This window comes from Myotis nattereri, assembly GCF_964212035.1.
Source record: "Myotis nattereri genome assembly, chromosome: X".
In the NCBI taxonomy this organism is placed as follows: domain Eukaryota; kingdom Metazoa; phylum Chordata; class Mammalia; order Chiroptera; family Vespertilionidae; genus Myotis; species Myotis nattereri.
Window position 1 is genome coordinate 148,605,719 of NC_138078.1, and position 14,893 is coordinate 148,620,611.

General features: G+C 49.8%; 2 protein-coding genes across 3 annotated transcripts in view; one reads left to right on the forward strand and one right to left on the reverse strand.

Moving 5' to 3' along the window:
* The window catches only part of SYN1 (synapsin I), a 34,212-nt gene extending 32,902 nt beyond the window's left edge, over positions 1–1,310 (forward strand). Inside the window, exon 13 of one of the 2 annotated variants that reach the window (XM_081081918.1) lies at positions 239–1,310. In XM_081081918.1, the coding sequence (XP_080938044.1) occupies positions 239–374 (136 nt within the window). In that variant the 3' untranslated portion in view covers positions 375–1,310. The remainder of the gene's footprint in view (positions 1–238) is intronic. The other variant, XM_081081919.1, reaches the window with a different exon arrangement.
* On the reverse strand, positions 1,300–13,749 carry ARAF (A-Raf proto-oncogene, serine/threonine kinase). The gene is made up of 16 exons (XM_081081921.1): positions 13,698–13,749; positions 11,777–11,931; positions 11,511–11,614; positions 10,667–10,769; positions 10,419–10,573; positions 10,203–10,301; positions 7,495–7,636; positions 7,368–7,395; positions 7,145–7,290; positions 6,850–7,052; positions 4,227–4,403; positions 4,044–4,125; positions 3,528–3,665; positions 3,186–3,317; positions 2,083–2,217; positions 1,300–1,885 (listed from the first exon to the last, which is right to left on the reverse strand). The coding sequence occupies exons 2-16, from the start codon at positions 11,870–11,872 to the stop codon at positions 1,751–1,753; spliced, it is 1,875 nt and encodes a 624-aa protein (XP_080938047.1). The 5' UTR covers positions 11,873–11,931; positions 13,698–13,749; the 3' UTR covers positions 1,300–1,750.
* Positions 13,750–14,893: the final 1,144 nt, after the last annotated feature.

The following is a 14,893-nucleotide window of genomic DNA, read 5'->3' on the forward strand; positions in this document are numbered from 1 at the left end:
CTTTACCTTAGATCCCAGTGCTCCTGGCCTGGACCAGGGCTCCCCGACTCCCACCTGATAACCCATAAGGGACCAGGACCATGCTGATGGGGGGGGGAGGGTCACAGGCACCGCCCCAGGACCAGAGGGACAGGGATGGGGCTGGGGCTGGGCCTGGGGTAACATTGTGTTTCTCTCCCCCTCCTCCCTTCCTCTTCTCCCCTTCCTCCCACACCTCCTCCACCTTGTCTCTCTCTAGCAAATCCCAGTCTCTGACCAATGCCTTCAACCTTCCAGAGCCAGCCCCGCCCAGGCCCAGCCTTAGCCAGGACGAGGTGAAAGCTGAGACCATCCGCAGCCTGAGGAAGTCTTTCGCCAGCCTCTTCTCCGACTGACACCCCACCCTGAGAACCCCCAATATCCCTGGGTAACCCCTCTCTGGGCCCTGAATCCACTTCTCACTTTTGGAATCTCCAACTCCCTTGAGAAGCCCTCTCCTGGTTCACCAAGATCCTTCTTCTCACTCCTCAGAATGCCCATGTCCCTAAGGAAACCTCACTTCTGGTCCTAAACCTATTTCTCATGTTTGGAATTCCCAAATTCTTGGGAAGCCCATTCCTGGTCACCTCCAAATTCCTGAGGACCTCCACTCCCAAAGTATGGTTTCCTTTCCAGAAGTTCCCGAACACCAGGCAACCCATTCTGGCCCTACACCACAGAGTCCCCTCCTGGGGTCCTGAAATTCCTTGAAAACCATACTCCTGGTCTGAGATTGCTCAAGCACACTTAGTTCCCCACCAAATTTTCCCAAATCCTTAAGAAACCCCTATCTTTGAGCTCTCTTTCATGGATCTCCCATTTCTGGAGACCCACCTCTTCCAATGCCACCACCCAGTCCCATAAGGATTTCCCTTCACCTCCTCTCCCAACTCTATTCAATACATTGGGAGCTCCTCCCACTGGTAGGACCCCTCAGTTCCCCAGGGACCCCTGCCCCACTTTCCTGCCTCTGACAGCTCTCTTTAAATATGCAAACTCCACCCATCCTCCCAGAATCCTTTGCACATGAAAGGCCAGTGGTCCCCCACTTCCCCACCTTTGCTGTGATGTCTGTGTCTGTGACTGACGTGGCCTCCTCTCGTGGCGTGCTTGGCATATGTGGTCCTCGTTCATCGTGCCGCCTGTGGTGATGCGTGCAGTGGCGCTGTTTGTGTGGTCTGCACCTTCCCCCAACCTCCACTCCTTGCCTGGACTCACCCCCACCCCTCAGCGGCTCTGAACCCCACGAGAAGAGTCGGGAAGCAAAATAAACAAGCAAAGGCCCAGCAGAATTCTGTGCTTCTTGGTGAAGAAAGGGGGGAGTCCTTGAATGACAGGGGAGACACAGAAGGGACCCCCCCACAAATCCACATGGGGTGCTGGAGACCCCAAAATCCAGTGGAAGGCACATCGGGCACAAATTCCAGAGAGGTTTCTGAGTAGAATCCCTGCTACAAATCCCAGCCATTGTAGATGGAAGAGCTCCCAAATTTAGAAGTATCCCCAAAGTCAAGAGAAAACTGAACTATGGATGAGGCTGTAGTCTCAATCTTTTGGGGTCCCCCCAGTTCCAGAGAAATTAGAAAACACATGGGGACCCCCTCATCTCCCAGGGCAGAAATGGGGAATCCTGAGGCAGTATCAGGGCAAAGATGGAACATTGATTGGTTGGTGAGCAAGGCTCCTTGGTGTAGAAGGCTGAGATTGGTTCCCTGGTGGCTGGGGGCGGGGCCTAAGGCACAAGGCGGGCTGCGCTGAGTAGGCAGGCGGGCAACTCATCAGCCTGGGTGCGATGCAAGGAGGGTTCGGAGGCACTCCGCTCAATCTTGGGGAGTGACCGCTGCAGCAGCTCAATGGTGGCCAGGATCTAGGGGCAGGGTAGCATGAGGAGGGGAATCCAGTCACACGGGCACCCCAATACCACCAGACCCCAACCTTACAGGGAAGTATATGCACACACATTGTATTCCTCTGAGCACTAAACACACATGGTTCACATTCACATCTCATTCCTCCTTCTCAGAGTCCCCTCCCCAGGGTATCCAGCCCTCCTACCCGGCCCACCTGGGGGAAGAGGGGCCGCTCCTCTCGCTGAAACTTGAGGCAATCAGACAGCAGGCGCCGCATGGCCTTGGGGCAGTTGCTGGAGATTTTGCTGAGGTCCGGGGACAGATAGCCACGGCCCACCATAAAGATAATCTGAGGGGGAGGGGGAGAGAAATGGCTGATCTAGAAATCTGGGCTGGAAGGCTTGGAGAATTTCAGTTCTCAAGAAACTTAGAAGGCTCCTTTGGGGGAACTGGGGATTCTGGGTATTGGGGCTCTGAGGATTGTGGTATCTTGTGAATCCACAGATTCTGGGTCTCTGAGGCCTTGCAAGGAATCTCTGCTAGCAGAACACAGGGATTTAAGCTTGAGGAAAGTCAAGGATTTCAGGTGTCTAGGGCCGAGAGGATTATGGGTCCATAGGTTTCTAGGGGGCCTAGGGACCTGGAAAGTATTGAGTCTGGGAGAAATGTGAACTTCTGGGTCTGGAGGGGGCTAAAGTATTCTAGTCCTCAGGAGCTTGTATTTCTGTGGGGGTCTGGGGCCTGAGGACTATGGGTCCATGTGGCCTGTAGGACTATTGGTATCTGGAGTCTAGAGGATCCTCGGTTTCTGAAGGCCTGCCTTGGATCTGGACAACTGTGCAAGTCTGGGGCCTAGAGTACTGTGGATGCCAGGGCCCCCAAAACCTGCCAAATACCCAAGGCCTGAATAACTGTAGGTTTCTGTACTACAGAAGCACAGAGGAATTCTGTTTCTGGGAGAAATGAGATTCTGGGCTTTGGGGACTTGCAGGATTTTGAGTACAAGGACTACCAGCCAAAGGACTGGTAGTTGTCGAGGGGTCCAGAGGACTTCTGGGTGTTGGGGGGCTGAAGGGGTTTCTGAGCATAGGAGATTTAGGAGTTTCTGAACTTTGAGGACCCAGAGGATTGTGGCTGTGGGGGAAGGGGATTATGGGTACAGGAGATCCAGAGGATTGTGCGAGTTCTAAGCGCAGAAAATTTGGGGTTTCTGGAGGAAATGTGGCATTCTTGGTCTGTGCAAAGGAGAAAATCTGGGGTTTAGGGGCTGAGGAGGTCCCTTAGCCTGGGAAATTACAGGTAAGGCATGGGGCTCACCTGGTCACGGCTGCCAATGTGGCTATAAGGCAAGGAGCCGGTCATGAGCTCGTACAGCACAACCCCATAGGCGTAGACATCCGACTGGAAGCTGTAGGGGTTCGGGTCCTGCATACGGATCACCTCAGCCGCCTTCGATAGGCCAGATCAGGCAGGAGAACCATGAAGGTCAGCCAATGGCTGGTCCATAGTCCCAGATCCCACTAGCCACACTGGGTACAATTCAGAGCCACCCACATGAGGGGAAACGTGAGCAGTCCAAACAGGCATCCCTATCCCCACTCGGCACCCCATGGCCCAGCCCTGCAGCCCATGGCCCTACATGCCCCTGGCCCAACTCACCATCCACAGCACAGAGCCTGAGGGCTGCTCCAAGGGCTGTGCCCCGCTCCATCTTGTCTTCACCGTGGCCAGGCCGAAGTCGCCGATCTTCACTGTGAGCCCCTCATGTAGGAAGATGTCCACCGTGGTCAAGGGCCACTACAAGACTCCCAATAGCCACACCTCTCACCCTGACTAGGAGGCTCTCATTAACACCTCCAAACCAGTCATGCCTCTAACCCTGACCAGAAGTCCCACAATGTCACACAAACCCACCACAACCTTGACTTGAGTGGGAGCTCCAATTAGTGCCCTCTACACTTGGCCCCTTGACTTCTGAATAGGAAGCCCCTCTAAGGGCACCCATACCCACCATACTTGTGACCCTGATCAGGAGACCCTACTAAAGGCTCCTCACCAGCCACAGCTCTGCCACCTGGCAAGGGCCATGTGACACATGCCCCTCCCTATTCATCCTCCGAAACCGCCCCCCCCCCCCGGCCCCCCAGCACAAGACACATCTCTCTAAGTCCTCACCCAACCCCAGCTCTGAGACAGGGACAGATAGATACTGTTAGACTTGAGATCCCGGTGGATGATGTTCTTGGCATGGAGGTAGCTGTGGGGGTGGAAGTGGGTGGCAAATTGGCTGGGGGCTACCTCATATCCCTCCCCCAGGTTCCCCAGCCCCCTTCCTAGTCCCTAGGCCAGGAGGCTCACTCCATGCCCTGGGCAGTCTGCCGGGCCACATCAATGAGCTGGACCATGTCGAAGCGTGTGTCAGCCACATGCAGGTGGTGGTAGAGGCTGGAGCCCTCGCACCACTGTGTGATGATGGCGAACCCTGGCCGGGTCATGAAGCCCATGAACAGCAAGATGTTGACATGACGTGTCTTCCTGCAGGCAGGGAGGGAAAAGAGGAACTGTCATTCACTTTCTGAGCATTAGGAATACGCTGTTCACTGCCCTCTTCTGTCATCATTTCCACCCTGCCTTTTAGGAAGCTCAGGGCCAGACCTAGTCAGATTCAATGACTCTGTGAGATATCTTTGCTGGGCTGATTCGGAGCTGGGGCTTACGTTCTGAGCTTCTTCATCTGAGTCTCCCAACAAAAGCAGGAGGGATGGATGACTACCCCCACCCCTCTGCCACCCAGTAGGGTCTTAATCACCAACACCTGCCATACCTCTGACCCTGACCATTATCTGGGCCTGTGACCATTCTACAAACAAGAAAGTGGAATGCCAACTTATCAATATTATACTATAGCCGTGTAATATTGATAAATGCCAGGTAAAAATATCAGTGATGTGATTATATCCGATTGATCACCACAAGAGACTTAGCAGTAAGGAAGTTGGGCTTTGGACTCAAGTGAGATCCTCTGTTCCAATCCAGGCTTCCCCAGGTACTCACTGTGCAACCTCAGGAGGACACTTACTAGTAATCTGTGTCTCATTTTCCTCAAATGTGGTAATTATATTAGCTATCTTATGCAGATGTTGGGAGGAGTGAGTAAATAATCTGTAAGGCACATACAACAGCACCGAACACAAGTAAGCCCTCTGTAAAGGTCACTGTCCTTGTTATTGCTCCTAGGTACCTGGCTCTACCTCACGGGAACTCTGTCACATATGAATAGATCAACCCTAATTTAGAAGAAAACCTTCATTCCTTATAGAAGGATTAACTGCAGTTATGGTAGCACAAGTGTAAATACAGTTGACCCTTGAACAGCATAGGCTTGAACTGCACAGATCCACTTATACATGGATATTTTCCATAAATTACCTGTACAGTTTTCAATCTGAGGTTGGGAGTCCACGGATTCCGAAATCTGACTGTATGCACTGATCTACACCATTTTATATAAGGAATTTGAACACCTGAAGATTTCTGTATCTGTTGTTGACTGTGCAGGGAGGTTGGCACCCCTTACCCCCACACTGTTCAAGGGTCAACTGTAACATCAGTGATGCTCTGCGATTTTGCCATGTCAGAGCCAATAACAGCACATAAGCATTCTTCATGGCAGTTAAAACATTAATGTAATGCAAATTAACAGCATGCTCAAATCATTGCTATTTCACAGAAGAAAAAAGTTTTCTTACTATGGCATCCATTATGAGGATAAATATTAAAATAGCACAAGGGGTTAGAACATCAACTCTAACACAACTGTGCTCATGTGTCAGAGAGGAAAGCCCATGCCAGCAAGCCTTGCAGTGGGAGTAACTAGAGCGGCAAAAAGGGAACACTCAGCACAAATGAGCCAATATAGTATTAATGACATGTTATGTAGAGCAACTACAATCATTAATTAAACAATAATTAAATTATGGTTATGATTATAGTTAATACTGTTGACCCTTGAGCAACACATGGGTTAGGAGCACTGATCCCCCATGCAGTTAAAAATCCACATATAATTTTCAACTCCCTAAAGCTTAACTACTAATAGCCTACTGTTGACCAGAAGTCTTACTGATAACATAGTTGATTGACAAATATTTTGTATGTTATATACTATATATACTATATTCTTACAATAAAATAAGCTAGAGGAAAGAAACTGTTAAGAAAATATGAGGAAGAGAAAATACATTTACAGTATGGTTGAAAAAAGGCCCACGTGTAAGTGGATCCGTGTTGTTCAAGGGTCAACTGTAATACTATTCTTTAAATAATGGCATTATCATAATATATTAATGACAAGAATGCAACACAATAAGCATAATACTAATGACACAGTACAAGCAGAGGAGAAAGGATGCAAGCCTTCCTGGCAATGCAGTTAACTAGCATTATGCTATTCATGTAAGCGCATTCAATGGTGTTAATGATGCACTCAATGGTGTTAATGTCCTATGGCAGGGGTTGGGAATGCCAGGCCCTTGGGCCATATATGGCCCAAGAAATCATTGGGTCTGGCCCTGCCAAGGCATTAGGGGTGAGTTAATTATATGTCTGACCTAATTTTCAAGTTGATAATTTTGTATGGTTTTCAAATGATGTTATCAATATCCAAATGGCCCTTGGCAGAAAAAAGGTTCCCCACCCCTGCCCATTTCACAGCAGGCAAACAAGACCCACGTTTTAGAGCCAGAGCTGTTAATTAATGTCAGTATTAACCCAAACACAAACAATCACATCATCAGAGGTCCTCTAGACATACCTGTTTCCCAGAGGGGAGAGGGACACTCTTGATACAACTTAATGTTTATGGTTGCAACGACACAAACACAGGTGATGTGCAGAAGCGCCCGGGCATGGCCTTTCCCTGGAGGTGCCAAGGCCATGCCCACTGCCCTCTCCCCGCTTCCACACACACGTGCAATCTCACCTGAGCACCTGCATCTCGTTCTTGAAGGCCTGGGCCTGCTCAGCTGTGGGTTGGGCCACCTTGAGCACCTTCACAGCCACATCGCCATGCCACCGCCCGCGAAACACGGTGCCAAACGAGCCCGTCCCGATCCTCTTCAGCAGCTGCACCTCACTGGGTGGCACCTCCCAGTAATAGCCCGAGTCCCGGTACCCCAGATTCTTCTGTGGGCCACATGGGCGGCATCTCAGGGGCCTGCCCACATCCCTTATCGCTCAGCCTGTGGTGCCCCCCACAGGTTCCCCCTGGAGCTTACCACTTTCTTCTTGTCATCAGCCAAGGACTTCCTCTCCCGCTGTTCTGAGGGGGACTTGGAATGTGGGGACTTCCTCCCTGAGGATACACTAGCCGGGCTGGGGCTCCCCCGGGGCACTCCATCACTGCCACCTCTACTACCAGCAGCTGTGGTTGTGAAGAGAATATGAGTGGAGGCAAGTAGGATGCAGGGGGGCTCAAGGCACAGGTAGCGGGGGGCTCACCTTCAGCGTTGAAACTCTGGGCAGCGAGCTGGAAGAAGAGGGAGAGCAGTCAGAGAGAAGTGGAGGCCAACAGGAATGGCTCCCCCTCTGCCTTGTGGTTCCCCGTGACTGCCCCCTCGATACCAACCTGGATGAGACTGGAGTCCAGGGGGGTTGTGGTGCTGACCATATGGACATTGGGAGTAGACGTGGAGCGGATGCGCTGCAGGGGGGCATTGGCCGTGGCAGGAAAGGGGAAGTGTTCAGGGTCTCGGTGCTGGGAGCTGGAGCTGCCAGAGGAGAGACTTGAAATCACTGTCCAATGAATGGGAGGACCAGTCAAGCCGCCCCCCGCTCCTGCCCCATCATAAACATGTGATTAGCTCACACAGAGCAAACATTCACTGTTAGTACTATCATTCATTTGTTCAAGAAACACTTATTGAGTACCTGCTGTATGCCAGATACCATGCTACGTATTAAACAAACTGTGGGCAAAACAAAAGTTTTTACCCTCATGGGGCTAATGTTCCAGTAGGGAAAGAGAAAAGAAAAGAAAAAAAAGAATACTTAATGTGTCTGATGGTGATAGGTGCAATAAAGGAAAAAATAAAGCAAAATAAGGAGACAGAAAGTATCACTGGTGATGTCAGGAAGGGCTTCTCTAAGGAGGTGACATCTGAGGAAAGACCTAAAGGAGGGACAATGAGCCACACTGACAGTGGAGGAAAGAGTAATATATAATACTTTATAACTATATGTACTATTCAAATATAGCATGTGTTATATGATATACATGATTTATATTAAAATTATAATGTTTCAAACTATACATATTATGTTATACTAGAGGCCTGGTGCACAAGATTTGTGCACTGGAGGGGTGTCCCTCAGCCCAGCCTGCGCCCCCTCAGGGGATGTCAGCCTGCTGGCTTAGTCCTGATCCCCCACTGAGGATTGGGCCTAAGCCAGCAGTCAAACATCCCTCTTGCAATCCAGGGCTCTCCCAGTCTGGGACCCCTCGCTCCTTACTGCCCGCCTGCAGCAGAGGCAGGAGAGGCTCCCACCACCACTGCACTTGCCAGCCACTAGCTGAGCTGCACTCCTCCTGAGGGAGCGCACTGACCACCAGGAGCAGCTCCTGTATCGAGCATCTGCCCCGTGGTGATCAGTGCGCATCATAGTGACTGGTCATTCTGCCATTCGGTCGATTTGCATATTACACCTTTATTATATAGGATATGCTATATGTACATGTTATACATATATGTATATGTATATATATGACATTACAAAAATTCTTTTTTTGTTGTTGTTAATCTTCAGATGAGGATACTTTTCCATGGATTTTTAGAGAGAGTGGGAGAGGGAGAGACAGAGAGAAACATCAATGCAAGAGAGACATATATATTGGTTGCCTCCTGCATGATGGAGCCTGCAACAAAGGTATATGCCCTTGACCAGAATCAAACCCAGGACACTCTAGTCCATGGTCCAATGCTCAATCCACTGAGTCAAATCAGCTAGGGCACAAAAGTATTTCTTTTTAAAATATATATATTTTTTATTGATTTCAGACAGGAAGGGGGAGGGAGAGATAGAAACATCAATGATAAGAGAATCATTGATCAGCTGCCTCCTGCACACCCCACACTGGGGATGGAGCCCACAACCCGGGCATGTGCCCTTGACTGGAATCGAACCTGGGACCCTTTAGTCTGCAGGCCAACACTCTATCCACTGAACCAATCCAGCTAGTGCCACAAAAGTATTCCTTAATGTTCCCTCCCACTATCCTAAAATGAAATTCATACATAATTCATCCCATAATTAAAAATAACATAATGCCCTAACTTTATTATTTTATATATTACATAAAAACATCTGTTCTACATTATATAAAAAATATAAATCTAACACATGATACATTAACATATACCATGTAAATATAGATGTTATAAGATATATAATAGATATATAAAATGCACATGTAATAAACTTTTGATATATTAGAGCAATAATGTATTTTTATATAGAAATACTTAACATAAAGGAGAAATAAAAGGGAACTTATAATAAAATAACATGTATTTCAAAATGGAAAGGCTTGAGCATAAACATATACATGTTTATAATGAATAAGAACTTATACCCTTCTTCCAAGCACTGGACACATCTTAATTCACTTAACTCTCACCAGAACGATATGTGGTAAAAAGTATCCTTATCCCCTCTTTACAGATGAGAAATCTGAGGCCTAGAAACATTGGGTGATTTACTTAAGGTCCCAAAGCTTGATGCCCTTACCTACACTTGTAGGTGCTCAGCAAATGTTTGTCAAGTAAATGGAGAATGGCTTGTGGTTGGCATTCTCTCTCTCTGTCTCTCTGGAGCACACCTGGCATTTTCCCCCTCTTCTTCCCTCAGGGTGCTCTCTCTCTCCTAAGCTCTAAGAGCCCTTCTTTTGCCTCTATAATTTGTGTCCTGAGCCCCCACAGCCCAGATGGCTCACTTTTTCTACCTCTGTGACTTTCTTTTACTTTATTTATCTTTTTAAAAAAATCCTCATCCAAGAGGCAGGGGGAAAGAGAGAGGACATTGACGTGAGAAACATCCATCAGTTGCCTTCCATACATACCCTGACCAAGGATTGAACCCGCAACCCAGGTATGTGCCCTGACCAGGAATTGAACTGGCAACCTTTTGGTGCACGGGATGATGCTCCAACCAGCTGAGCTACCCAGACAGGCTCTGTGACTTCCCAAATAAACTTTCACTTGTACTTGGAAAACAAATGGCTTATAGTCTCCAGATCTTTTTGTTTAGACAGCAGCCCTTCAGCTTAGGCATCCCTACCTGGAACCCTGAGGGGTTAGTGGCTCATTCAGAGGACGGTTGGAGGGAGCCTCATGCTGTCTGTAGCCTCCAGACAAATCCTGGATACTGTGGTAGTACCTTGAGGGCATTAGGGTATAGAGCAAGGGGATAAGGGTCAGCCATGCATAAGACTCTAGTGTCTGGGCATGTGTCCTCCCCACACACCCCCACCAACCCACCCCAGGCCAGGCTCACTGTCGGCAGTTGGTACTCATGTCAACACAGACTGTGGGGACCTTAGAGGAACAATGCTGGTGGAACTTGTAGCCACAGGTTTGGCAGCGGAAGCCATGGAACAGAAACTTAAGGCAGAAGTCACAGAACGCCAGGCTGAAGAACGTTTTCCGTACCTGTTGCCACAGAGCAGGGAAGGTTGAGGCCTGGTCAAGGACCCCCCTACACACACACCCAGGGTCTGCCCCCACTATCCACCCTGCACTCACAAAATTGTGCATAGTCAGTGGTACATCTTCAAGGACCTCAACAATGAGCTCCTCGCCATCCAGGGGGGCAATGGCTGTGTCCCAGGCAGTGACTGTCTTTCGCCTGCAGGAGGCAAGGAAGGGAGTGAGTAGGAGGGTGGACAGGGGCTCTGGGAAGGCAAGGAATCCCTGAAAGTCCCCCAAGTCGGATCTGTGGAGTAATACCTGGCATGTTCCATTCTAATCACAGCAACCCTAGGGACTAGTTACTATCATTGCCCCACTTCACAGATGGGGAAGCTGAAGCTCAGAGGGATAAAGTGGCTTACTTGCCTAATGCCTCAGAGATTGTGAGTGGCAGGACAGTGTGACGAGTCCATGTTCTCACCCAGAAGGTGATGAGCAAATGAGATGCTGAATTAACAACTAAGTCTCAGAAGTGCTAAGCAAGCCTCTGAAAAAAACGGCTGATGAGGCATCAAAACAACAAATAAAAAGCAATGTGTGAATTGAGTAAAAAATTAAGGAACCCCAGAATAAACGACTCAGCAGGCAGAATATGGGAAAGCAGAGGTAGGAGAGAGCTGACAAATCAATGAAATAGCGAAAGAACAAAATAAATGAACAAAATAGATGGAGCAGGTGAAGACTTGTTGGGGACCAAGCAGAGAGTGTGTTGCTGACCTTACAGGTCAATGAACTAACGAAGTAATGAAACACAAGCTGGTTGGACTCACGGATTCACTGAACTAAGGGAAGACTAATGGAGACTCTACAACAGAGTGAAGAAGGAGTCAGATGACTCTGAGGAGGGGATAGGAGACTGGGCAGCCAGAGGGGCAGTGTATGTGTTTGCCACACTTACCCTTCGATGAGCCGGTAGACCACGCAACAATCCTGATTGAGACCCCGCACCTTGAGAGCCTTGTCTAGAGAGTCGTAGACACTCATGCCATCCCGGACAGTCACCTGTGTAGATGGGGGGGGGGGGGGTTAGAGCCCTACTGGGATCCCAGCCAACTCTCCTATCCCTTGGCGAAATCTTCCACCCATCCCTAGCTACCCTTCTGATCCAAGATTTACAACTGGGTCCATCTGCACCCCTGCCAGTTTTGCTCCCATCAGACTCACCACTGTGCGTTGCTTGTTGGGCAGGTACACTTTGACGGTGCCCACTGCCCGGGACGGCTCGGCCCCGTTGGCAGGGGGGCCCCGTGGTGGCTCCATGGAGCCTAGGACTTTGTCAAGATGGGCTGAGGTGGGGCTGGGCAGGTGCCATGGGGCTCCTAGAAGACAGAGAAGGAAGTCAGTAGTCCAATAATGATAGTCTGGAATCACAGCGGCAGGAGACAAAAAATATCAATCTGCAGGCTCCACATCACCCCCAGCAGCCTCATTTCCACAAAGCTGTCCAAGGGAACTTAGTAACACCTTGAAGTCGGTCCAGTTCCTCCTCTGCTCAGCTCTGCCAAGGTCCCTGCATGGGGCCAGGTGGGGGTGTGATAACACAATGAGAGACAGCACACACTGTCCTGGAGGGCACAGGAGTACAAAGTCTGCTGGGGACTAATGGAGAAGTCAGCACGCACTGCACTGGGGTATGCCAGATACATAATGGGCACGAACAGGCTGTCCTGCCTTTTATAAAAATATTTTTTTTATTAACTTCAGAGAGGAGGGGAGAGGGAGAGCGGGATAGACACATCAATAATGAGAGAGAATCATGATCAGCTGCCTCCTACACGCCCCCTACTGCAGATCAAGCTCACAACCTGGGCATGTGCCCTGATGGGAATCGAATCGTGACCTCCTGGTTCATAGGTCAAAGTTCAATCACTGAACCACACCAGCTGGGCTGTCCTGCCTTTTTAATGGAGGAGGGGGTTACCAGATCCTGTGCTGAAGGAAAAGTCACACACAGGGTGAAGGGGAACAAATGGGAGATCATCAGATGTTGCCCTTTGGGGAAAAATGGGAATTGCACCAGAATGTTCTCAAGGGTCCTGTGGCCATCCCTAAGCCCTGGGCAGTAATGATGGTAGGCTCCCAGACACTGTTAGGTGGCTAAAGAGAGTCACCAGACTGTGACAGGAAGTTCACAGAGGATCAGAAGACACTATGCTGAAGGAGATGTTAGCAAAGGTCACTGGAGACTCTAATGGGCAGAAGAGTGGACAGTGGTCATCAGCAGACATTGTCAGGTGGGTAATGGTGCATCACCAGTCATTGCTGAGGTCAGGTGAATGGGGGTCAAGCAGGGAGGCTCCAAAAGGATCCCTGTCAGCCCTGGCTGGTGTGGCTCACTAGATAGAGCATCGGCCTGGACTGAAGGGTCCCGGGTAGGATTCCAGTCAAGGGCACATGCCCTGGTTGCGGGCTCGATCCCCAGTAGGGGGCGTGCAGGAGGCAGCTGATCCATGATTCTCTCATCATTGATGTTTCAACGTCTCTCTCCCTCTCTAAAAATCAATCAAAATATAAAACAAACAAACAAACAAAAACCAAAGGATCCCTGTCAACGAATGAACGGGTCACAGACATACTAGTATTTCTGGTGACAATGGAAGAAGCTAGGGTGGGTTAAGGAGGCGTAAAGGGAGAATCCTCAAACATTCTCCTTGTGGGTTAGACACTGATCCAGAATAATAAAGCGAGTAGTGAGCCCCGTCTCCACTCACTGTCCGTTGTTGGTAAGGAAGGGTCATCAGATACCTTAAGGAGGTTTAGCGGGGATCCCGGTACAACACACCACAGCCCAAGACCCATTCGCACGGCCCCGCCCACCGAGGGCCTTCCACTCTGCGCAGGCGTGCTACCACCCTCAGCGGGCGAAACCACCCCCCCGCAGCCTGGCCCCCCGGACTCCTGTCCACCCACCGCTACCCCTGGCTATCGACGATGGTCTCGCCCCGGGTCAAACCACTCCTCCGGTTCCGGGTAGGGGGTGCCGGGGCCCAGGCGCAGTCACCCTGGAGCTAAGCTTTCGGTCCCGGCTGTCTGTCCAAGCCCGGCGACCGCTCCAGAAACCTAACCCTGCCGGGCCCGCCCTCACCTGTCAGGCCGCAGCGGCCGCCGCCGCCTCCATCTTGAGCCTGTCTTCTTGTTTCCTCGTAAAGTCCGCCTCCACCGCCCCTCGGGCTGTCGCCATTGGCGCCGCAGGACTCAGTCCTCTATTCTTATTGGATAAGGGTCACGTCTGTCAAAGCAGGGCCGGCGGAATGTGGTTCGTGTTCCGGATTAGGAGGGGCCGCTTGAAACGTCAGGGTCGGGGGCAAATTCGCAAGGCCTGATTTGCGCAGGCGCAATCAGGAGGAAACCTGCGTGCGCGGGCTTTAACTCCAAATGTGCCAAGGCAGAGTAAAGCAGGCTAAGTTTTCGGTCACTTGGAGATGACTTTAGTTTCCTGAATCTTTAAGTGCCCTTTTTGCTCCAGTGACCTGGAACCCTAAGTAGCCAGTTGGGATTTTCCTGGGTCTCAGTTTTACCGTCTTTGAAACGGGTCGGAAACACACCAAATATCTGCGACCTTTTCCAATTCTGAGAGTAATGGCTTTTGATCAGAGCCGTTCGCTAGTGTTGTCGGGCTGGGGGTCTGGCCCTAGGAGGAGCAGCCTGCTGTTCTGACAAGCTTCCGTTAGGAATGGAGTTGATAAGGGTTTTGAAAGTCTGGTCATAGTTGGCCAGGTGAAGAAGGGGGCAGGGGTGGGGGGAGTGTGGGCATGGAATGGGGCACAGGCGCAGCGAAATGTGTGGAGGAATCGAAGGGTAAATACAATTTCTTTAAAAATGACTTTTACCTGGTGTCAAAAGTGAAAGAGACTTTCCACCCTCCCTTTTCTTAGAGCACTTCCTTAAAACACGCGCGCACGCAAACACACACACACACACACACATCAGAAATTTGTAAAATGTGTTCTGTCCCTTTGAGATGTATGTAAATCTCTTTAAAAGATAAATAGGCCTCCTGACAGTTTTATGACCCAAGAATGTTGTTCTTACTAGTAAGGGCCTTGGAGTCATCTCTTTGAAATGTAAACATCAGGGAAGATAGCATCCCTATCTCAGTCTCAGGAATGAGATCTAGGCAGCTAGCTCCAGATGGTTAGCTGCTTGTCAAAGATTCGGGTTTTATTTTTCCTTTGGATAAGGGCAGATGGCTATGCCAATTGCCAGGTGAATTTGAGGCGAACTAGGTGTAGCAAATGGTGCTGTAAAATTCTCTTACTTGAGGACAAGTTATTGTCTTTC

What these genes read in the sequence shown, in the direction of transcription:
- ARAF (XM_081081921.1), bottom strand. Translation starts at nt 11,872, where the DNA reads ATGGAGCCACCACGGGGCCCCCCTGCCAACGGGGCCGAGCCGTCCCGG. An exon ending in GTCTACCGGCTCATCGAAGG is followed by an intron (nt 10,770 to 11,510) that starts GTAAGTGTGGCA and finishes TGCCTCCTGCAG; the next exon opens with GCGAAAGACAGTCACTGCCT. An exon ending in AGCGGCCCCTCTTCCCCCAG is followed by an intron (nt 1,886 to 2,082) that starts GTGGGCCGGGTA and finishes CCCTGCCCCTAG; the next exon opens with ATCCTGGCCACCATTGAGCT.